The sequence below is a fragment of the Chinchilla lanigera genome, unplaced genomic scaffold (genome assembly GCF_000276665.1).
Source record: "Chinchilla lanigera isolate Chin_1 unplaced genomic scaffold, ChiLan1.0 scaffold00014, whole genome shotgun sequence".
Taxonomy (NCBI): domain Eukaryota; kingdom Metazoa; phylum Chordata; class Mammalia; order Rodentia; family Chinchillidae; genus Chinchilla; species Chinchilla lanigera.
In genome coordinates, this window is record NW_004955415.1 from 6030202 (window position 1) to 6054295 (window position 24094).

The 24094-nt window shown below is 35.8% G+C and overlaps 2 protein-coding genes across 6 annotated transcripts in view; one reads left to right on the top strand and one right to left on the bottom strand.

Moving 5' to 3' along the window:
* The window catches only part of LOC102007544 (seminal plasma acrosin inhibitor A1-like), a 44212-nt gene extending 32786 nt beyond the window's left edge, over positions 1-11426 (top strand). For all 5 annotated transcript variants that reach the window (XM_013512383.1, XM_005380645.2, XM_013512385.1 and 2 more), the window contains one exon: positions 10591-11426. In XM_013512383.1, the coding sequence (XP_013367837.1) occupies positions 10591-10645 (55 nt within the window). In that variant the 3' untranslated portion in view covers positions 10646-11426. The remainder of the gene's footprint in view (positions 1-10590) is intronic.
* An 84-nt stretch (positions 11427-11510) lies between these two features.
* Positions 11511-23762, bottom strand: Spink6 (serine peptidase inhibitor, Kazal type 6). The gene is made up of 5 exons (XM_005380642.1): positions 23632-23762; positions 20789-20811; positions 15069-15143; positions 12776-12891; positions 11511-11845 (listed from the first exon to the last, which is right to left on the bottom strand). The coding sequence occupies exons 1-5, from the start codon at positions 23687-23689 to the stop codon at positions 11800-11802; spliced, it is 318 nt and encodes a 105-aa protein (XP_005380699.1). The 5' UTR covers positions 23690-23762; the 3' UTR covers positions 11511-11799.
* Between the last annotated feature and the right edge of the window lie 332 nt (positions 23763-24094).

The window sequence follows — 24094 nt, forward strand, 5'->3', positions numbered from 1 at the left end:
TCCTCCTCCTCCTCCTCCTTCTTCTTCTTCTTCTTCTTCTTCTTCTTCTTCTTCTTCTTCTCTTTCTCCTTCTCCTCCTCCTCCTCCTCCTCCTCCTCCTCTTTCTCTTCCTTCTTCTCTAATAATATCTTTCTACTGTAAATTTCTTTTAAGGATTTTGGAGTAAACTTGGAGCCTAGAAGTGATGAGAGGATTTAGTCAACACAACCGTGAAGCAAAATAAAGTCAGAGGCTTCACCCTGCCCTTTGCCAACACTTAGTATGTAAGTCACAGTAATTAATACAGTGTAATAATAACAAAAGGACATTCAAATAGAACAATAGAACAGAATAGAGAGCACAGGAATATAGACAATTGACCTTTGAAAAAGGGGTAAAAACAATTCAGTGGAAAAATTATTAACTTCTGAGTAACTGGTATTGGAACAATTGGATTGGATTTCCACATACAGTGAAAGAAAAATACCTAGATACAGCCTGAATTTAGACCTTTTATTACAAAAGAAATCATTCGAAGTAGTTCACAGACCTAAATGCAAAACGAAAGATTAAATTTAAACAGTCTGCTCTGAGTTAAATAACTGTCAAGCAAGTGAAAGAAACTCACAGATTAGCAGAAAATATTTGCTATACACACATGATAAAGGACTATTACCCAAAAATATGTAATAGATACTTTTTTGTTTTTTTTTATTTTAAAGGCAAAAGAACAAAAACATATTAAGAAACACAGACATAAGCAAAACAACACAAAACTGTAAAAGCAATACAGAATTTCAGACAAGGTGATAGGAAATTAATGATGGCTGTTGTATTACATATTGTTATCTTCAAGTTGGTCACTCAGTTAAATATAGGAGAGAAGTAAAAAATAGACTTTTAAACTTAGCAGTAAGAAAACAGTCTGATTTTAAATGGACAAATTATCTGAACTTTTACCTCAACAAGGAAGATAGACAGACAGACAAAATAAGTCAAATAAGTATATGAAAAGTCACTCAGCCTATGTGCCATAAGGGAATTATAATTTAAACAACATTGAGATGCTCCCATGTATCCATTAGAAGGGCTAAAATCTAAAGCACTAAAACAGTACATTTTGAGGAGATAGGGGAGAAACTTAGCTGCATGTGGCCAAGTGAAAGAAGAGAAAACTGAAAGGGATGCAACCTCCAGTGAAATTATTTTTACATTACTGTAAGGGTGAACACATCCTTAAACATTTCTCAAAATTCAGAGGATGTAGGACACAGAATGAATTCTGTAAGCTCTGGACTTTGGTGATAATATGCTGACACTGGTCCATCTATTGTAAAAGCTGTACCCAGTGGAAGGCACAGGTTGGAAGTAGCTGAGTCTTATTGGGGGAAAGGCAAATAAAAAATTCCAGCTTTCCTTTTCAATTTTTAATACAAACTTAAAAGTGCTTTATGGTATTTTGTGAAGTTCTGGAAGGGAGAAGCACAAAGTCTCCAAATATGAAAAAGTGACAAGGGCAAGAAAGTGCTAGCTGCCCTGAATTGATCAGTGCAGGCTGTGAGTATGTGTTGCAATATCACATTGCATTTCCTGGATGTGTACAATTGCTACACATCAACCAAGAAATTTAATTTAGTTTTTAAAGTAAGATACAAGTACTAATGGAAACTAAGATAAGAATTATGGGACTTTTTTGGTACCAGGAATTGAACTCAGGGCCTTACGCTTGCCAGGAAGGCACTTATGCCACTGAGCTGTATCCCCAAGAGTTATGTTTTAAAGAACAAAATCAAAAATGTTGGAAGTTAGTAAACTTATTGTCAAACAATTGAATGCATTTCAGAATTGTTTCCTCAGATACAAGATATAAGGAACATACCTAATATTATTAGAAGCACATTTTCTTATGAGTTTATGAACTGAACTTTATGTGTAGAAACTTTATATGTGTCATATTTATTCATTTTGCCTAAATCTATATTGGTCTCTGTGAAGTCTCTTCATTATTGTATGTTTTACACCACCATCCTTAAGTTATGGTTTAACTCTTAATTCACTGAGGAATCCAAACCAAAGATATCTTGATAGGGCAAGAGAAACTCCATTTTTCCGGTTTTAACTTCATAGTAAGAGAGACCACTTAAAATTATCGTAAGCTGTAGTTGACACCCCCACACCCCAGTCCCCTTCCTTATCAACCTGCTTAAAGCAGAGCAAAGCCATAAATTGGGAACAGAACAAACACAGCCAATTGGGAAGTAGGTTAAAGGCTAACCCACTATGGTCACTGGAATTTGGTTGTCTGACCTCCTGGGAGAAAGGTAAACTTTGTGCTAGTTATGTGACGTTCTTGTGAGATTCCTGAAAATGAAGTAATGGTTACTATGGAAACCTGAAATGCACTAAAACCAAAAGTGAGACCCAGAGGGGCACGGACATCTTCTCTGACTCTGGGTTAGAGATGCTCCATCATCCAGCTCCAATAAAGCTTTCTTCATTCATGCTCTTTCAGTTTTCTTGAGTGTCTCTCTCGATGGACTCATTTGCCCTAACACTCTAACTCCAAATTCTGTTTCTTTCAGTATCTCAGCACTTTAGAGAAAATAAATTGACAGATTGTCTATACTATAAATGTGTAGATCAATTTGATGGTGAGGACAAGGGCTGCCTAACTCCACCTCCTCTCAAAGACATGCATTTGAGCTAGAGAAATGAAGAAGAAAATCTATGGAGAAAGAATGAGTATTACATTTTATCAACTTTTTGGTTTTCTACTTATGGTGTCATATATTTTGCTCCATTCCTGCTGTCTCTGCAATGTTGTATTTCTCACCTACTCAACATGGAACAATAGTTTCCTACAAAGTAGGATTGTACACTGCTTATTAGTGAGTAGAAGAAAGTCTCTTCCCAGATTATAGTATTTTAGGAACAAAAAGCTTATGTTCTTAGAGGAGTGAGAAAACTCATCCACAGTGATGTGTACATGAGATTCTGCAGTTTCACTCATATAAAAGACTGTGAAAGTTTTCAGCAATTTCTGGAAATTAACCTATAATTAGTTATGACACCTATAGGAGTGGTCAGTACTTCATACTCAGTAAGAAACTATTTAATGATATTTGTTTAAGTCAATAAAACTTTTAAAAGCATTGTACATGCAATACATTCATTTCAGCAAAATGAGCTCGATTTTATGGAGCTAGCAAGTTTCATCATAATGAGAACTTTAGGAGGGCTGTATTTATTAATTCCAATAATTCATTAAAAAAGAAAATAATTTAGGTCCTTTTCATTGTCATTTTTGTTCTCACCTGAGATTTGTCTCAGTTTTCTTTCTTTCTTTCTTTCTTTCTTTCTTTCTTTCTTTCTTTCTTCCTTTCTTTCTTTCTTTCTTTCTTTTTTTTTCAGGTACCAGAAATCAAACTCAGGACCTTGCTTTTGCCAGGCAGGTGCTGCGCCGCTGAGCTATATCCCCGGCCCTGTCTCTCATCTTTACTTCCTACTGCTAGTTTTTCTGTGCCCAGTCTTTTTTCACTCTGTTTTTGAAAATCAACTCATCCCTGGTTTATGGATTTTATAGTGGCATCTCATCCTTTCAGATATTTTTAGATAAACACTTCACCTAAATTGTTATTTTAGTTTAAATCATAAAGTTATCTTTTCCATATGTTTTTAATGCTTCTCTCGGGCATTTTGAGAATCATTCTTTTACAGCAAACATGTTCTTCTTAGTGATAAAGGCAGATTTTCTAAAGCAGTGATTACAATCTGGAGCTACCTGGACTGGGCTCAGGGTAGTATCTCCGTTCTGTCTGTTCCTGCTATGTTTTCTTTCAAGTGGTGCATTTGACTTACAGGTTACCACATCTCAGCATTCCCAATATTCTACAGCTAGATATTTTGGACCAATCTGTGCTCCAATGGCATTTGATATTTTAAAATTCATTATACATTATATTATGTATAACAAATCTCCAATAAAATGACAATACAGATTTGGATAGGCAGTAAATGTAAATTGTTTAGCCTATTGCATTTATGAGTACCAAAATATGTCACTTACTGTTTTATATACTGGCAATGCATCAGGAAATATAAAGACTGACAAGGGTCCTACTTTCTTGCTACTTGTACTCAAGAGAGATAAACCAATAAATAAGAGATAAAAATTACTAGTTCTATGATAAAAAGTCCACAAAATGTGTGTCAATAGTCTGCTATTCATAATGAAATTGGTGCTGTCAAATATGTAGGTAAAACACAAAAGAAGAAAGAATATTAGTCAATTACTAAACAACTTGAGGGATTACACCAAAAGAGACAAATTTAAACTGAGTATTAATCAAAAGAGGGAAAATTAAGCTTTTACAAGGAGAGCTCAAAATAGAAATTGGAGAAAAACAATAGAGAAAATTAATAAAATCAAACTTAATTGTCCAAAAGAAGCAATACAAATCATACAGCTGAAGCTAGATTGACTGAAAAGAAAAATGAGAGAACTCAAGTTCTAAAGTCAGAAATTAATTCTTCTGGGAAGATACCCAGAAGGGGAATAGCTTGGTCAAATGGGACTTCTAATCCAAGTTTTGAAAGAAATCTCCACACTGACTTTCACAGTGGTTACACCAGTCTACACTCCCACCAACAGTGGAGAAGGTTCCTTTTTCCCACAGCCCCTCCAGCATTTGTTATTGGTTGATTTTTTGATGATAGCCATTCTTTCTGTGGTGAGATGGAATCTTAGTATTATTTTAATTTGTATCTCTCAAATGGCCAATGATGTTGAACATTTTTCACATGTTTATTTGCCACTTGTATTTTTTCATCTGAGAAGTATGTATTCATTTCAGATGCTCATTTTTGGATTGGGTCTTTGAATTTTGGGGTTCTGACAGACTGTCTATACTATAAATTTTAAAATTCTTTATATGTTCTAGATAGAAGTCCTTTGCATGAGGGACAGTTGGCTAAAATTTTTTCCCAATTCATGGTATTTCTTTCTACTCTGTTGGTGATTTCTTTTAATGTTCAAAAATTTTTCAATAAGATGAAATCCCAGTTGTTGATTCTTTAAAGCATTTCCCATGCAGTTTGGTATTTGTTCATGAAGTCTCTGCCTACCCCTATGTCTTCAAGATTTCTACCTACTTTTTTTACAGTAGATTTATGGTTTCTGTTTTAATATTTAGATCTTTGATCTATTTTGACTTTAGACACAACTGTCTATAATTTTTTCCCACTCTTTTCACGTTGTTGGTGATGACTTTTGTTGTGCAAAAGCTTTTTAATAAGGTGAGACACCATTTGTTGATTCTTTGTAATGTTTCCCTTGCAGTCTGGGTTTTGTTTATGAAACCTCTGCTTACAACTATGTGTTTGAGCTTTCTACCTATTTTCTCCTCTAGTAAATACCACAGCAATATATGTGCACCCATGTTTATAGAAGTACTGTTTGTAATAGCTAAATCTTGGAAACAACCTAAATACCCATCAAATGAGAAATGGATTAAAAAATGTATTTTTATACATATAATGGAGTACTAATCACCCATAAAAATGATAAACCAGAGATTTTTATAGATAAAAATGCAACTTGAGACCTTACTCCTAAGTGAAAGAAAGCAGACCCATATATGTAAACATCATATGGTCTCACCAGTGTGAGAAATTAAAGCGTGAGTAAGATCCAAAATGTACAATAGATATTGTCAATTGGGAAGAAACTGTTCAAAAGAAAAGACAAACTGTAATGGGAGAAAGGGGAAAGGAAGAAAGAGAAAAAGAAAGGATATATTTATACACAAGATAGTTAAGATAGTTAAGATTGTTATTCAGGTAGTTTCTCTTAGTTCATTGAAAACAAAGGCCTGTATTAATATTGTTTTGACAAGATATCATGACTATATCTTGTACTCTGAATAAGTACCATGAAGACAGCAATGCACAATGCATTAATTATTATAATTCTACTAACCTGTTTTGAAATTCTGTTTTATTGTTATTTTTTCTCTTTAAAATAATAAACTAAAATCAGAAATTAAAACAGAGACATTACTACTAATTTTACAGAAATGAAAACAAGCGAATACTATGAACAATTATGTAACACCAATTATATAAATCAAATTAAATAGAAAAGTTTTCAGAAATACACAATCTATAAAAACAGAATTATGAAAAAATAGAAAATCTAAGTAGCTCTGGAAATAGTACAGACATTTCATAAGCAATTAAAAACTCTCAGTGAAGAACAAGGCTGGATTCTATTACTTAACTGATGAATTCTATCAAACATTTAATAAATTAATGTCAATCGTTCCCAAATATTGACAAGAAATCATTTTTTAGCTTACTCTCCGAGGCAATGTAATCCAGATTTGAAAGATAGGTGTAGACACTAAACAAAAAGAAAATTAAACCAATATCCCTTATGTATATTGAAACAAAATTGTTCAACAAAACACTAGTAAGACATATTCAGTAACAAACCCAAAAAGATCAAACACCATGAAGAATCAGGCTTTTATCACTGAATACATGGTTCCACCATGTAAAATTCAAGCAATGAATTATCTCACATTAGTAGAATGCAAGTAGAAAATTCAATTGATGCATAAAAAGCATTTCACAAATCTCAATATATTTTCTTGATTAAATCATTTAGTAAAATTTCTTCAATATATGGTAAAGGCCGTATATGAAAAACTCACAAGTAATATCAAACAGAATGTGAAAGAATGAAAGTTTTTTCCCTAGGTCAGACACAATAATAGAACCTCACTTCACTACTTGAATCAAAATCATACTAAAGTTCTAACCAGGTCAGCTTTCTACCAAAAAGAAAGAGTACTTCCACTTTGGAAAGGAAGGAACAAAATTACTTCTGTTGATAGATGACATGCTCTTAAATGTAGAACCAAAGTATTTCACAAAAACACTTCCAGAAGTAATGAAAGTGTGCAAATCTTACCAAATTTGAAGGATAACTGTCAGCTAAACTGGACCATGCAAAGGTAGTCTTTTCTTATTAGGTCTGAATCTTTCAAACACAAGTAGGGAAATATGTTCTGACTATCTTTCCTTATTGAAAACTGCAAAATGTAAATGAGCCAACATTCTGAAAGGTCACGGGTGCCCGCTCTGAAAGAAAAAATGCAAAGTTGGGAAAAGACAACGACAGCAGCTCATTAGATACTTAATTTGGAATCTATTTGAACCCAGGTCTTCTCAAGCCAGAAGTGTAGCCCCATCACAAAATTAACATAATAACAACATATAAGTGCTTATGACCATTACTTGTCACTTCCTGTAGGTTTTCGCTTATGCTTTATTTGAATTATGAATGCCTCTGTTTTTTATCTCCCAAAGTATACATGACTGTTTATTGCAAATTCAACACATACATAGCACTCAAATTAGTATGAGTCTGTGGAATGTGCTTCAGGAATATTAGATTTTCCTTAATTATCACCACTTCAGATTCAGATGCTGCAAAGTGTTATATAATCATGGCCAAATAATTTAAATCTCTGTACACAAAATTCTTATTTTACAAAATGGGGTATAATTTCACAGATAGTAAGTTTAAAGGTGATAATACATGTATGTTGGCCTCATAGATTAATGTTATTAGTGATAAGCTATTTTAAGCTACATGCCAAAAGCTATGTTTTCTTTTTCATATTTTTCTTCTTGTTACTTCAGAATGTCTTGTTTGTGTATTTTCACTTCATGAAAGCTTTATGTTTCTATAGGCAGGGAGACCGCCTAAAATCCCTCTTCAAGCCTAATCATTGATGTACCATACTACTTTTGACATGAATTTACCTTTATAAAACCAGTCGGATGATAAGACTGCCAAATTGGCAACACCTGGAGTGGGGAATTAAAATGTTTGAGGATGGTTAATGATTATAAGCGTGGTGTAATCCAGCTGAACAATGCTCCCATTGTAACTGAAAGTTTAATGATTGATAAGTGTGTTCCTGTTAAATAATTAATTATGGTGTTATGCTTGGAAGCAAGAAGTACAAATCATATTGAAAACATTGTGTTCTTTCTTAGATAACACAATGAGGGACATAAATAAAATCTTAAGTATTTGATCTGGTTGTCAGACTGTATGGATATAGGTGTTTTGCCATTTGAAAAGTCATTTTAACAAAAAATTTCAACTTCACAGCAATGCTAAAATAACTACAGTGAACACCTATAAATTTAAATTGAACCAATAATGTTCTGTATTTACTTTATGCTTATTTTTACTGTATATAATTAAGGTTTAAACATTCTTTTGCATATATAGTGAAACAATTAGTAGTCAAACAAATTATGTATTAATCACCTTCCATGGTTACCTGTATAAGGCATGTGTAAGAGCACTTAAAACCCATTCTCTTTGCAAATTTTCAGTAAAGAATTATTAAGTGAATCTCTCATGATGTGAATTAGGCTCCTGAGACTTGCAGATTCTATCCCAGGGCAAATTTACACTCTGACTATTTCTCCCCATTGCCTCTCAGCTTCCAACCCTGCCAACCACCATTCTACTCTCTTTACTTATTCAACTTTTTAAAAAAGGGTTCCACATATATACTGTCACTACTTTACCCAGCTATTTTTCCATTAATCCAAATTTAATATAACTAAAAGTAGATTATGGACTTAGTACATTTTCCTCTGAAACACCACTCTGCATGATGTAGTTAAGTGTTTCTCATCTGAGTAAGGCAAAGTACAAACTAGGAGAGAAATAAAGGAAGGACGGGAGGAGGCAAGGGGAGGGGTCTCTTGCAGATGAGGGAAGGAGGTAGAGTTCAGCAATGCCAGATGTAAGGTTGCAGTAACTTCAGTGGAATATGGGCATTATTTTCTATAAGCAGGAACTGAGATCAACGATATCAACAAGAATAGAAAGAAGGAAGGAGAAATAGAGGAGGAGGCAGGCACTGGGGGGAAGGAGACTGTATGAGGTACACGTACCAGCTCTCCAAGATGATTGTAAGATGCGTGTACTGCAAACATGTACTAATACAATATAACAAAAGAGGGAAAAAAAAAGAAAATTGGAATAATTAGCCCCACCAAAAGTATTCACTAAATATTTATAGTTTCAACATAAAAGCTTAAAAATTACAGTCATATTCCTATTACATAAATACTATATCTTGATTGTTAATATTTTTGTATATGACTTATTTCTCCTTTAAAGTAATATAAAATCTATCCCCCTGTGATTTAATGTTATATAAAAATTTCCTTTCCTTTCAGCTCCAAAGTTAGCTTAGAACTAGACAGGAGATCTTATTATGACAAGTTTTACATAATAGCCCCTGAAAAGTAAGCTTAGGAATGAGGATGTAGGTGAGATTTGCATGAGCAGAGAGGTAGGCTGTGCAGCCCACGGTACCACCCATGGCCCCCAGGAGGGATGGAGCCAAGGGAGACGAGCCTTTCCTGTGCATTAGAGCAGGAAAGAACCCAGCCTTGCTGGAGAGGAGCGTCTAGCTGGAGTGTGCTCTGCTGAGACACTGCACATGATGTTTGCTGTGTTTCCTTAGCAATTGGCTATTTCAGGAGTAAAAAGCTAAGAGAAAAGCTCAGTTTTGCTAATGAACAGTGAATTTAGTCTACAGACACAGACAACACAGTGAAAAACAGTCAAGACAAAGATAAGAAACCCTCATGTTTTCAAAACTAAAGATGCACATTGAATAAAAAAAATATTCTTATGTGCATAGGCAAAAAAAAGCTAGCAACAGGGCATAATCATAAAAACTCTTGATTTTTTTATGTATCAGAGACCAAGGGCTTTACATGCATAATTTTTTAAATCCCCTTCATAGAATGAGAAATCAAAATGACTTGTTCAAAGTGCACAGCTTGTGTTAGAGATGTGATTCTCATGCTAGTCCGTTTGACATATTGACCTACCCTCCTACATTGGTGTACAACTAACTAGCCAAGGTAGCCATTGTTATGCATACAGGGGAATAATCTGTAGCCACTGAAGTGCATATGTGTGTTAGTGTGTGTATATATATATATATATATATATATGGCTGTGCTACATATACTATACATGTAAATACAGTGTATTTAAGGCTTAAATCAGAAATAGCATCTTAATATTTATAGTTAGGGACACATGTATGCATCAGTGGACAAATCCGAATTTTAACAAGCTTTTCATGATTTGGACTCCTTCCTCTATGACTTTATAATCTGTGGTTCCCCTACTTGCTCATTACTTTCCAGCCACCACACCCTCCTTACTGAACATAGAGTAAACCAGCAGCCCGACCCAGCCTTGAGGATTGTGCGTTATTTTTTTTCCCAAGACATTTAGAATTCTCTCACCTCCAGTCTTTTAAGTAAGAACTCTAACTGCCTCACTTAGCTCTGCAATTGGCTGTTATATCCTTCTCTGCTTTTCTCATTCATATACTAATGACTACAGTTAGTCATTTTCTTACAGTCTTTATCATCCTCTGCCTTACTATGTCATTTACATTTTATTATATAAACAGTTTTATCCATTTTTCCTTACTGAATTGTAACCTTCATTGATGAGTTAAGGTTATTTTTCCTTCTCATTCCATCCCACAGCTATATCCCAAGAACTGGAAGACTGGACCCCAGTGGATGTTTGTTGATGGAGTGATGGCTATTACATCGAAAACGTAGCTAGGTTTATATCTTATGTAAATTGCCCCAGGAAGATATTACTTGGCAGTACGTGTTCTACCACATGAAAGTACTCAGAGGAAGAGCCTCGCCAACATTTCTATCTGGATTGTGCAGAATGACAGAACTCACGTGGGCAGCTTGTGAGTTTTCAGAGAATGGGGCCAGCTACATGAAGTCTGAGCTGGTTAGAAGTACTCATGCCAGGAGTGCGTGGTGCACAACTGTAATCCCAGCACTTGGGAGGCTGAGGCAGGAAGATAACAGTTTGAGGCCAGTCTGGGCTACATAATGAATGTAAGGCTGGTCTGAATTAGATGGAGAGACCTTGTCTCAAAAAGAAAAAAAAAAAAAAACTGTCGAGTTAAAATTTGCAATATAATTAAACTTTCTCTGGTATTTAGGATTCCCAATGTTTTACATAGTTCTCTCATTCCACAGTAAAGCTGAAAATTTACTACATTCTCTAAATGTATACTCTTTTAAAGATTTTGTATCTGCTCAGTATTTATGGATAGTCACTCTTTGTTGAATATTAAATATTTGTTTGCTTTTTTCAACTGGGAGATCCTATCATGTTGTTGAGATACCAAATATGTAATATTTAAATTTTGCATATTCAAAATCAACTATTCAGAGCCAGACAGAAACTATAGCCTATAGAAAGCAAAAGTTCTACTTTCCTTTTCCTTAAATAAGGAAGAACCATTATTATGTGAACTAATACTTGAGTAATAAATATTTTCAAATAACATTAAGAATAACATGTGATCATGTTGTTAAAATCCTTCTCATTACGGAGATTTGAAGAATACGAGAAGGAAAGTTGTTTTCCCATGATTTCATACTGGTTGGGTAGTTGATGAGATCAGATAACAGGTCTTGGGATCCCAAATTATCTCAGGTCCATTATTCTACATTGCATGTCTGTGTCTTGATCTTCAAATAAAATCACCTTCAATTCTTCTTCAGAATTTACTTTATTGAGAAGCAAATCAAGGGAGACAGACATACACTGACAGTCAGAGTAAAAGCTGTCTTTATAAACTCAAGGGATTCCCCAGATACAAGAAAAGCAGAAGGGAGAAAACACAAGAGCTGGCAGCCAGTGTGACACACTGGCTTTGGGATTCAGCATTTTCCATGATGCTTTAGGTAGATCTTTCCATCGTTTTTCCTATTGACAAAAAGAAAAAGAAATATGTACTCAGTTGAAATATTGTGTGCATTTGCTACAGGTGTTAGAAACAGGTTTAACTATGCATAGTCTATCTCATTTGATTCTGCAGATACCCTTATCTATTGTTCAGCTGAGATTAATTAAATGCACTCAGAGGTAATATCTGGCCTAACTGTGGAACTCATGAATCTTAAGTAAGTCTCAGAATTTTGAGGAGCCTTAGACCCTGCAGTACCAGTTGCTTATTCCCTGACAGTAAATATGTGTACAAGTGGAAAAGGCAGAAGTCGCAGGAGAAATAATGCCAAAGAGACTACAATGTCACAGTTATACCCTGACATAGGATGGAAGAAAGTGAACACACTGGGGCACGTGGCGCTTGAAAGGGAACTGCACATGCAGACCTTCACGGTACAATCTGTCCGTTAACTCAAATCTCATCCCTCTGCACTATTTCCCCTGAGGAAAGTTGGGTGTGAATTAGTCAGATATGTCCTACAGCAATGCATTCACTGTGTACTGGCATTTTAAATTAAAATTGGCATTTTAAATTAAATTAGAAAACTAAAATTGGCATTTTAAATTAAAATTAAACAAAAATAGGAAAATTATCAAACTTATTAATGATAATGTTATTATAATGTGTGAAATCTAACCATTTTGAGAACTTCCTTAAAATGAATCAAATTAGTAGCAAAGTAAAAGCTATTAAGTTTATGTTTTCAAATAATTTTTCAACTTTTCTGCTTTTTTTTGTTGCTTTGCCTGTAGCCCATTTATTTTCAGTCCATCTCCCTTGAGGTCATTTATTCAGTCTCTAGGCTGAAGAATGGGTAGAAGTTTCTAGAACCTCCATGAAAGCATCTCAGGCTTATTCTAGAAGCTTCTGGCTTGCAAAAGGACAGGTTTAGTGATTCTTATACTTACACCACTGCCTTACAGAAGGCACATTGATTGCCATATGTCTGACCATCAGAGCCACAGTGCGGGTCTGATTCCCGAGTGCAGAAGAACTTGGGATCACTGAACTTACTGCAGTCAACCTACAAACAAACGCAGTGATGTTGACATCAGCATGTTCTATCTAAAGGGCTGTTCATCAGAATGGAGCATTTGGGCCAGTTTCAAAACCATAGACACATGAGGTTTGTCACATAAAAACATCTTGAAATAAAAAGGGGCTGGGGATTTAGCTCAGCGGTACAGCGCCTGCCTGGCAAGCTCAACATCGTGAGTTCGATTCCTGGTACCGGAAGAAAAACAAAAACAAACAAACAAACAAAAAAAAAATGGTTCTCTTTATCTGCTAAAGTAGAATACATTAAATAGAACTGAGACTTTTTCTTTGAGGCACAGGGAACTCCTTATAAGAAATACATTACTAGCCAATGGTTCATGTTTGTAATTCCAGCAGTTGGGATGCCAAGGTAGAGGATTGTGTAAGCTCCAGGCTAGCCTGAAATATCCTGTGATATCCTGTCTCAAAAAGCAAACAAACAAACAAAAACAAATTAATATCTTCAGGAGTAAATTAATGATGTTAAGAGCTATACTTAGGACTTTTTTGCTCCAGCTTTAAAATACTCCAGTTTAGGGTAGTGTTTGACAGTAAAGAACATTTGGTTTTTCTCCGGTACCGGGAACTGAACTCATGACCTTGTGCTTGCCAGGCAGGCGCTTTTGCCACTGAGCTAAATCCCCAGCCCCTGAGAACATTTTAAAAAGCTGTATTAATGTTGAATAGCTGCAAGTTGAATAGTATGTTTCTTCATGTGATGAGACTATAATACTTATGAAGGATCCCCAGACATTACTCAATGGCTTGTTGGTTTTTTCAAGAGATATAGCACCCATCTATTACCCTTTAAAATATTAATGTCTTTATAGTAACTTATTTTGTCTCACTATCTGTGTGTAGAATTTGAACTTGTATGCTAATTACAATAACTTAGCAATGGCTACCTAAGACGCTGTATTTAGAAAGATTCTAAGTTATAACTGAGTCTTATTGAGCATTAACAATTGTTATCAATATTGAGTGGCACTAAAACAACCTCTCAGTTATGGTTGTTTCTGAGAGCCAACCTGGACAGTAGTAGTAATGTTCTTTTCAATGCGTTGTCAATAGAATCAGTATTTGGTATGCAAATGGAATCTATGTCATTATTTCCAGGATATGAAATAGATTAAACTGAGCCACTCCAAGTATCTGCTTGTGTAATGAAATGATAATTACCCATTACTAGAGAAAAACTGCATTATCCCTGTCTTGATTCCATTGAACAATGCCATCTTACAATTCTCAATCACTTCATATAGTTAACACCTTCATATGTATTTCTTCAGTCAAGTCTAATGGTAAGCCTGAGGCATAGACTGAGCTATCTGTATTTATTCCATTACATCACACTGCATACCATACACACAACAAAAATCATATGTTAAAAAATACTGTACTGAGGAAATGTTATGAACCCTGACAAAAAAAGATCACTCATTAAGCTATTAGCACACCACTATGCACTGACAGAGTTGTCTGAAGATTAGTTTTCATGGTGAAGAAAATGTTCAGTGATAGGATCAGACAGTTAGGTTTAAAAAGACACCAGAGTGCTCACTTCAGCACCACATACACTAAAAAAACCCACCACATATATCCAGTTTAAGTACAACCTGCACATTTTTGGCAGTACTTATAGTTGATGACTTACACTAGTGAGGTTGGGTAGTATAGTTTCCTCCCTATGGTACTAATTTTACCCACCACCTGGAAAGAATATTCTCACACTACTTCCAGAAAAATAATCTTTCCCTTAGGTCTTCAAGTGGAAATAAGGGCAGGAAATCTTGAGTTCACTGCAAGTCACAGAACACCTTTTTTTCCCTCAAAATCTTATGTGTTTTATATTTATGTCACTAACAGACACAATATTACACTTGAGTCAAAAAAAAACTGTGAACTGCAAGATCATCCATACTTTATTTATCTCAAAATAACCTGATGTGTAAAAATATACGGAAGACCTGGCACTGGGTGCTGGTTATACAAGGGCGAACCTGTAATACCACTGCATCAACATACAGTGTCATCTGCTTAACAGAGCCGGGGGAGAGTTTGGATGTCACAGTGCCCTGTTGACAGATGCCACAGTGGGCCGTGGGCACACAGTTGAGCCGGCGCCTCACAGTAATGGGGAAAATAAACAGGAAAGTCCCTTACGTGAAAGAGATGGCTTCTTAAGGCACCTTTCCCTGGCCATTGGCTCTTTGATCTTGTGAGCCAGCCTCTTTTTTCCTTCGGAAAGCAAATACAGAAGTGGAACTTGGGGAGAACATTTGAGATTCTCCAGAACCACCCCCCAACCCCATGGTCATTCCCTTTCTCTATGCCCTTGAAAGCAGTTAGGAGCAGCAAATAATAATAATTAATAATAATAATATCAATCAGCTGGCATATGAACAAATTGTGTTAGAACAAACACACTTCATACTTTTAAGTTGTAGCAACCCTCTACGAAGCCTCAGGTGAGCTGAGAAGCATATTATAGAAAACTAACTCTGTTGTTAATTCTCTGTGCTATCTTATGTGAAGCACTGAACAGGCCAAGATTTTCTTAACCAGAAAATAAACAAATACTTGCCAGGCCTCATTCCCACATTCCCAGGATTTTTCTAGGGAGCGAATGCAGATGTAAGACTTGTTGAGTCAGTGTGGAATGTCTGAAATGGTTCCAAGTTAGGAATGTAGAAATAACCACTTTGGAGGCCTCTTTTAACTGAAGCTCATAGAAAATGGTCTACACACCAGGGGACTAGACAGTCTCTAACAGCTCTTATAATTTAGATGATCCAAGATGTAGTAGTGACTATGTTCAATGAATTGGTTTAAATAAAGCTCCTACATTCACTGTTTTTGCAGTTGGGTGGGAGAAAAAGCAACTTTTGCCCAAGTGTTTCCTCTTGTATGTCTACTGAAGCCTCTGCATTCACTGGGTGAGATATTCCGGCGGGATGAGCAGGAGAAAAAGAGAGTGCCCCTTTGGAGCCTCTGCTACTGCCCATGCAATTATCTGGAAATTATCCTCTGGTAATTCAGAGTGGGGCAAGAGCATGTCAAGAGTAGAGGGAGACTTCAGGTCTCACAACCTGAGGAGATGTGAATTAAGATCTTTTAATTGCCAGGCATTTTCACTGCCTGAATTTACTCTCCTATTTTATGTTTTTGTTTTGAACTCTTTTACATAAATCCAACAACTGGCTTCTCAGTGGAAGATGAAGTAGGTCTAGGTTGGAGGTGGTAGTAGGATTATCTTTTCTCCTTTAAAATTTTACTCATGAAACATTTAGAAGACTTAGGAGAGCTCAAATACTCCCAATCTAATGAAAATGCCCCAATGCTATTATAATGTTAGGGGGCTGGCCTGTGGATGGAATTGGAATGACCTGGGTTTGAATCTTACTTTTCAGTTTATTAGCTGCATTACAGTGTGCAAACGCTTCATTACTCTGAGTTTAAATGTCTACACATTCTACAGTAATGCCATACTTACCTCCTAGGACTGTCGTAGAATTTAGCCCTACCAAAAATTACTATCTGGAAGATCACTATCATAAAGACCAGCAATGTAAATTGCATTACATCCTCTAGAATTTTTGGAACCCATTTTATTGCTCACCATATTTTAAGACTATTTTAAAATGTTCACTTTGCTGTTGGGTTTAAGAGGAAATACCCATTTTCTTTGATGTAGCAACTCGGAGACTGCTTGTAGGTGCGCGGGTGCCAATATTTTGCATCAGCCTGCCCCCTTGTGGTGGTTTAAAGAACTGTATCTTCTGAAACGTTTTGGGATGAAATGACAGTACTCAAGTTGGTTATCCTTACTAATATACAAAGTAATTTAATTTGTTTGAAAACTTGTGCTTATATGGTCATCTCATCAACTAAGCAGTCAGGGTCATTAATATTTTAATCTACCATTTAGGTGTACAAATAAAACCAATGAAAATTTGCAATCACACACACACACACACACACCCCTCCCCCGTGTTTACACCCTTTCTTCTCCCTTAAAACTGCTCTCGAAAAGTATGCCTGTAGCTGGGCGTGATGGTGCACACCTGAAATCCCAGCACTCAGGTGGCTGTGGCAGGATGATCGCCCTGCACTTGAGACAGCCTACATAGTGAGTTCAAGACCAGCCTGCACACGAGAGATCTTGGCTCAAAAAAAAAAAAAAAAAGAGGAAGGAAACACTCATAACATATTCATGTCCAAAACATAGCCCTTTATCTTCCCTGTAAACTAGTTTTTAATTCCAGCTTTTCTATTTTCCGTGATAGCACTGCTCTTCAGATTTCTCCGTCCGGCCTTCAGACCATTTATTTCTCCATCTGCCACATGTTATGTTTCTTTACTTCAGGTCTTCTTTGCAAATTCCAGATTTACTACCTATTCCAGCCCTCATCCTTTCTTGGTGAACCAGTACAGTGAGTTCTGCTATCTCTGGTGCCTTTTCCTCCTTGGTTTGAAACCTTGTTCCTTGTAGAGAGGAGCTAATCTTATTTTAAACTCTTTTCATCTTTTTTTTTCTTGTGTGTGTGTGTGTTTTTGAGACAGGGTCTCGCTATGCAGTTCAGACTGGCTTTGAGCTCACTTTGTAGCCCAAACTGGTCTCGGACTTGCAACAATCCTCCTGCCGCAGCCTCCAGAGTGCTGGGATTACAGGCATGTACCACCATGCCTGGCTCATCATATTCTTAAGAAGTCAGGATAATAATCACAATTATTATTATTATTTTTGTTTTGTTTTGTTTTTTGTTTTTTTGTTTTTTCTCTGGTACCGGGAACCGAACTCACGACCTTGCGCTTGCTAGGCAGGCACTTTGCCACTGAGCTAAATCCCCAGCCCCAATAATCACAATTATTAATTTAAATTTGTTTAGAAAAATACACTTTTTGACTTTCTTTCACATGCACTGCATAGTAGCTTTCACTCCTTTTTTTCTTTTTTCTTTGATGCTAGGAATGGGGCTCAGGGCCTTGCACATGCTAGGCGAATTGTCTACCCCTGAGCAATGTTCCCCCCATCTTTTATTGCTTGCTGAAGGTAACTTGGTTCAGGTTCATCCTGAGCTGCTGATACATAGCCAGCCAGGCCCTCATTCTATGGCCTCAGTTTTCCCATCTCTAGTAAAGGTGTAGATTCTGGGTAACATCACTAATCTTCATTTACATATTCATTAGTATGCTACTTTATATAAAATCATGCTAATTAGCAAAACCTGAGAACTCCAAACTTATTCTAGTTACAGAGCATTATTTTACAAAAGATTTGATTGTGTTAAAACTCACTAATTTTATCTCAAATGCAAACAGGAATAAACTTAGTTATCCCCAAAAGTATTGCAACAAAAATCAGTTGTGAATCTTCATTTTTGAGGGGCTTGATCTGCTCACTCCAATTCTGACTATTCATTTAAGTAATTCTTTACAGAAACAGTCCCGAAATACAGAGCACAGTAGGAAAATAAAAAACATTAAAAGCAATGTACTGAGTGGTACCAAAAGCAAATGTATTTTCAATTCAAAGTACTATCTTTTTCTGTCTTTAAAATATTTTTACGTTGGACCGGGAAGATAGCTCAGTGGTACAAGTGCCTGCCTGGCAAGTGCAAGGTCCTGAGTTGATCCCCTGGTACAAAAAAATAAATAAATAAATAAAATTATGTAATACTACAATTTACTTGATAAAATGCTTTTGATGTTAGACAATAATTTTATTTTATTGTCATTTTTATTGAAGTTATTTCATGTAACCACTTGGCAAATTAAAGACTTGGGGACCTATGAGCCATATGCATTTACAGTGAAAATTTTGTTGGAACATGAAGTCTGGGAATATCCTTTGTGTTTAGCTTGAATAATCTTTTTAAACTAATGTGACATGCAAAAGGTGTATAATTTGGACTGCTAACTGTAATCTCCCACAGGTGTTTCATCACAGGGAGAAACCCTGGCATGAGGAGAGTGACTGGAGTGTCGGGGAAACCTGACACCCTCTCTGTGGGCTGGATGAGACCTGAGGCAGAGCACTGCCAATGTTGTTTCAACTCTTTCTGCTGAGGTCTTCCTCCAACCCTACAGAAGAGCTAGGGCAGCCTTGGCGTGATCTAAAAGGGCGGAACATTCCCTGTTCTTTAGACTTCAGTGGAGGAAAAACAGCAGCCTTCCTAGGGCTGGCTGGGTTCATAAGGATTTCAATATATAGTACGCGAAGAAGCTTGGGAGATCGCTGAATCCAACCCTTCATCTTAAAGATTTGGCAACAAAGGCACTGAGAAGACAAAAGATATTAACCAAATCACCCGGCAGGCCTTGAGTATTTGAATTAGGACTCATCCATATTATCAGACTCCAAAACCAGTGCTTGCCAATACTCTTGCTTCCTTTACCTAGAGAAAGTGTTCAAATTTTATTGTGCGTGTCACTGGGATAATTGTATAGAGTGAAGACCTCAAACCCTTACCTCTGCAATTATTGTTCAGTACCGTACACCGCACGAGTATCGGATATTTAGAAAGTATCTCAGGTGTCCCTGAAGCAAGTGGACTAAGATTTGGTCTTATATAACAGAATAGCACTAGGAACTAGTACATAGTATAAAAACTTTAGAAAACGCAATTTAAAACTCTGATAAATTAAGGTCTAAAAAAACGGAAGTGACTTGTATGTTAATGATAAAAAATTTGTGTTAAATTTCCTATCTCTTAGATCTGTGTGTAATAACCTTATCATTGTAGTTTCTTACCTAAAGTGATATGAAACATGTTGGCTCAGTCTTATGACCCTTCTTTGTATTTACTTTTGTATATACTGTGCCCTGTGCTACAGTACTTACATATAAGGAGTCAGAATAAGAAATTATAGCTTTGTGAAGCAAAGCTTCACATACAGATGTGAATCTAAACATACAGATGTGGATGTGGTGAGCATACACAGAGACAATTTAAGGTGTCATCAAGTATAAGATGCATCTTAATTTCTCGAAAAAGAAACTGAGAAATTTTTAATTGGAAAAAGTGATTCTCATGAAACGGGGTGGGTGGATCAAGGTTGGAAAATACTTTGCAACTTCTCTCTCAGCTCCAGTCAGTTGGTAATAATGTCTGGAGATTTTTAAAGCCAAGAGTTCTTGAATAGACCAAGGCTACACAAAACTTGGCAAGATCAAGTAGAAATGCTTGGTATGGACATAGGGTGGGGACAGGCAGAGAAAATAATACATATTCAGTTTTTTAATAGATCATTAAAGGGAAAAAAAGCTATTAAATTAAATTGGGAGGAAAAATGCAACAATGGAGAAGCTCATTGTTCATGTGCCCATCCCAATTTTAACATCAAACTATATTTGTGTTTGGGTGTACCAGACCAGTCTGTTTATCCTCAATACACACATTAAAAAAGTTTTCTCTTTATTTTTCATTATATCTCAAAAAGAAAAAAAGTACTTCTCTGAACTCCTCCAAAGGTTGTTAATTATTAATTCACTTTAACTTTTACACTTTCCTAAAGGCCTTCACTGATTTAAATGTAATTGTGACTTTAGAAATTGAATACTAGTACCCCTCGTCTATAGCAGCAGAAGTTGCAGCCCAGAAAGCCTTGCTTCCCCAAGAGTACACAGTGAAGTTAGCAATGAATTTTACCTCATATCCATTCTACGTTCACTTATGCTAGGATTTAAATTAGGACTTTTAAACTTAACTGGTATATTCCTAAAAGATTAAAATTTTGAAAAATGATTTCAGCTGATTTATGCATGTGTCCTTCTTGCTCATTACTTTGTTAGTTTACACCATAAACACACCTATTTTTGGTCCAAGAATACCAGTCAAGCACCACCAATGTTGGAAAAGTAGATAAAACTAGGCACTGACCTGTTTGCCTTGAGTGAAGACACCTGAAAAACAGCATAAAATCCGAACACTGTAATTTATAAACGTGCAACAAGTGAGCCCTGCAAACTTAGAAAATCCTCAGTATTTGCTGTGGGTGCTTGACCATCCCAAGCTGTCATGATGTGTCTTCACATTTTCTTGTACTTGCTACTTCTTAGGGAGCAGTGGAAGCTTGGACCATTAGGGAGAAATACAGACAATGCAAAGGGACAATATTTACTGGAGGTTAGAGTGGAGTGGAAGAAACTATTTACGGATTTAAAGCTCATGCTGTAGTTCTGGTCAAGTCATTAGTTTACTATGAGAGCAACCTGGTCATCTTTGGTCTTACTTTGAGGAAGATGGATTAGAAAGTCTTCTCTAACATTGATGTTCCAAAGTTCAGCCTATGTAGCTTCTTCTAAAAGCCTTTGTTATAGGGAGCTGGGGAATATGTTGTTTGTTCACTGAGCTCAGGGTTGCTCTTCTGCCCTCTCTGCAGATACTCAGCCTCAGAGACTTGGCTCGAGTATGGACTGGAGAGAAAGAACTCGTTTACTCTTCTCTGCCTCATTTCTCCTATATCTCTAAGTTCCTTGAAGAGAAAATGAATTTTTACATAGTAATCTCCCCTCTTTCTTCTTACTAGTATTTGTAATTTTAGATTGTAATAAATTATCTAAGTGGCTTGAATTACTGGAATAATGAAAACCTTAGATCCAGTTCTGGTAGGAGGTGTGTGGCTTTGATCTGTAGCAATCTCTGTGGAACTCCTGGAGCAGCAGTACCTCCCACATATAAGCCTAGGATTGCCTCTGTAAGGAAGGGTGTGGATTAATGCAATCCAGCCTCTCTGCTGACCAACATTTAGGGAGGACTACTGGAAATACCCCAGAGTCTAATTTCTATTAATGGGGATAAAAAGACAACAAGGCTTTTTAAATGTGAAAGAAAGTTATTATTTCTTGCAATGTTTACCCACCTTAGTGATTCCTACATAGCAGAGTTATAGATTGTTAACATTTCAAATTCTTAGGATGATCCCTTAGAAACTATAATACAGAAGCAAATGGATCTACAAGTCTAATTTTGTAAAGTCTCTGTGAGTTTTCTGACTAGAGAAAATTTAATATTGCTATTTTCAGTCAATTCTTGACTTCAAATCTGTGATAAGAAAGAAGGGATTTGCCCAGTGTCTCATACATAGATAGCAAATTAGAAAAAGGTAAAACTCATAATGCCTGAATATAACTTAGTACTATTTTATTCAACTTTATTTGCTAGTAGTAAAAGACATTTATTGAACATTTATTATGTCCCATCTACTTTGTGAAGTGCTTCACATGTATTTTTTTCATTTAATGCCCCATGTAGAGACAGAAAGTCCTTTTATAGTCCACATTGTGAACAAAAAAAAATGAGGCTCAGAAAGTTCACACAGCTATAAATTGAAAACGCCAGAATTTAAAAGACTTTCTCTTTCCACATTAAAACTCTTAGAAAATATCGTCCTCTCAAATAGTATCTATTATGTCTATGACAAATACATGTTTTGTTAAATTTGGTGTATTTGTTAATCACATCCTGTTCAATGTCAATTCATCTAAAGAGAGGCAATGAGAATAGTAATTCATTTTGAAGATTATCTTTGCAACTAAATTTTTAACATTGGTCTATTTCTTTCTGCATCACAGCCATTCACTGAACTACTCATTAAAATTATTTGTCTCCAGTGGTCAAGTTTACTCCACAGGAGCACAGAAATCTCAATCTATTTTCTCATTTTTAAATATGCTTATTTATGTAAATGCAACTAATCAAGATGAATAAACACTTGGAGACTCAGTTCAATCTTACTGAAAATTTGTTTGTACATGTTCATCCATTTAAAATCCTTTATAGCAGCAAAATTTATTTGTTATGTTTACACAAAATGATACACCTTACGTGGAGGTTTCCAGGGATTAGTCTAGTTAGTAACATTTTATGTAACAATAAAAATATCAGAGAATTGAGATATTTTTTCAGTTCACACAGGTGAATAATAAAACTAGGAGACTATTTTGTCCACTAAAACCTTATTGGAATAATATAGAAGAAAGTAGATATAAATGCCTCTGTTCATTCAGATGATCCTGACAGCCAGAAATCTCATCTCCAGATGAAATTCATCACCTTGAATTTTACACTACTTTAACTGATAAAATATATGACCACTGCTCATTAAAGCAAACAAAAATACTCCCTTGCTTTAAGAATTGTTTAATTTAGCAATAATATATGTTTTCACAGTATGAGGTTCCATAACCTCTTTTCAAGGATTTATTCACTGAGTTTCTATTTTTTCCCTTCCTCCAATTTTCATTATTTAAATCCTTGTAGAATAATAAATGACAGAAAAATTTGACTTTGCCTTTGAAAGCCAAGATTTACATTACAAACTATGTAATACAATTATCCATCCTCCAGACGAGTTATTTGCCCCAAAGGCAAAATCTAAAAGACCTGGATTCAAATTTAAAATTCTATTTACTTGTTGCAGGCCCTTTGACAATTTTCTTAACTTGTCTGTGCCACAGTCTTTTATATGTAGAAAGGAGATATAAATTCTTTGCCATGTGTATTAGAGCTAATACACACTAGCCCTAGAATATAGTACATGCTCAATAAATGACCTTTCTTTCTTACCATTACTGCTATAATAATCCCCATTGTCTTGATCATTATCACCATCCACATGATGAGCTCTCTTACATCAAAATCTTTGAAATATGATAGAAAATGACTCTTTTCATCTCCATTTTGATATGCATATAGCATCTTAATTTTAAGAAAAAACTCACCTGAAGAAAAGCATAAAAGAGCCAGAGAGAGGAACAGAAAGACCCTTGATATTTTCATGGTGCCAGGTAGCTCACTCGAATCAAGGCTCCTCCTTCAGCTTAGGTTCTCTCTCAAGGCTCTTCCCAGGAAACCCTGAAACACACACTGAGACATATATATACACAAGATAAAGGGAGTTGGAATCTCCACCTTCTTTTATAAAAATCACATTCTGAAACCATATGCAGTCTTATATACCTTAGACATTAATGAAGAAATGCTTTATGCTCCCCATCAATCTTAAAAATTAGGACAATTATGTGAGTCGCACCTCAGAGCTTGTTAATAGAGGATGTCATTTTGTACCAGTAGCCGGTATTTTCCTAACAGCCAATAATCCTCCCTGATCTTCTTTCCAAAGCTTCACTATATTAAAGGAATGATTCACAGGGTAATTCTACTCGCTCCCTATGTCTATTTTCA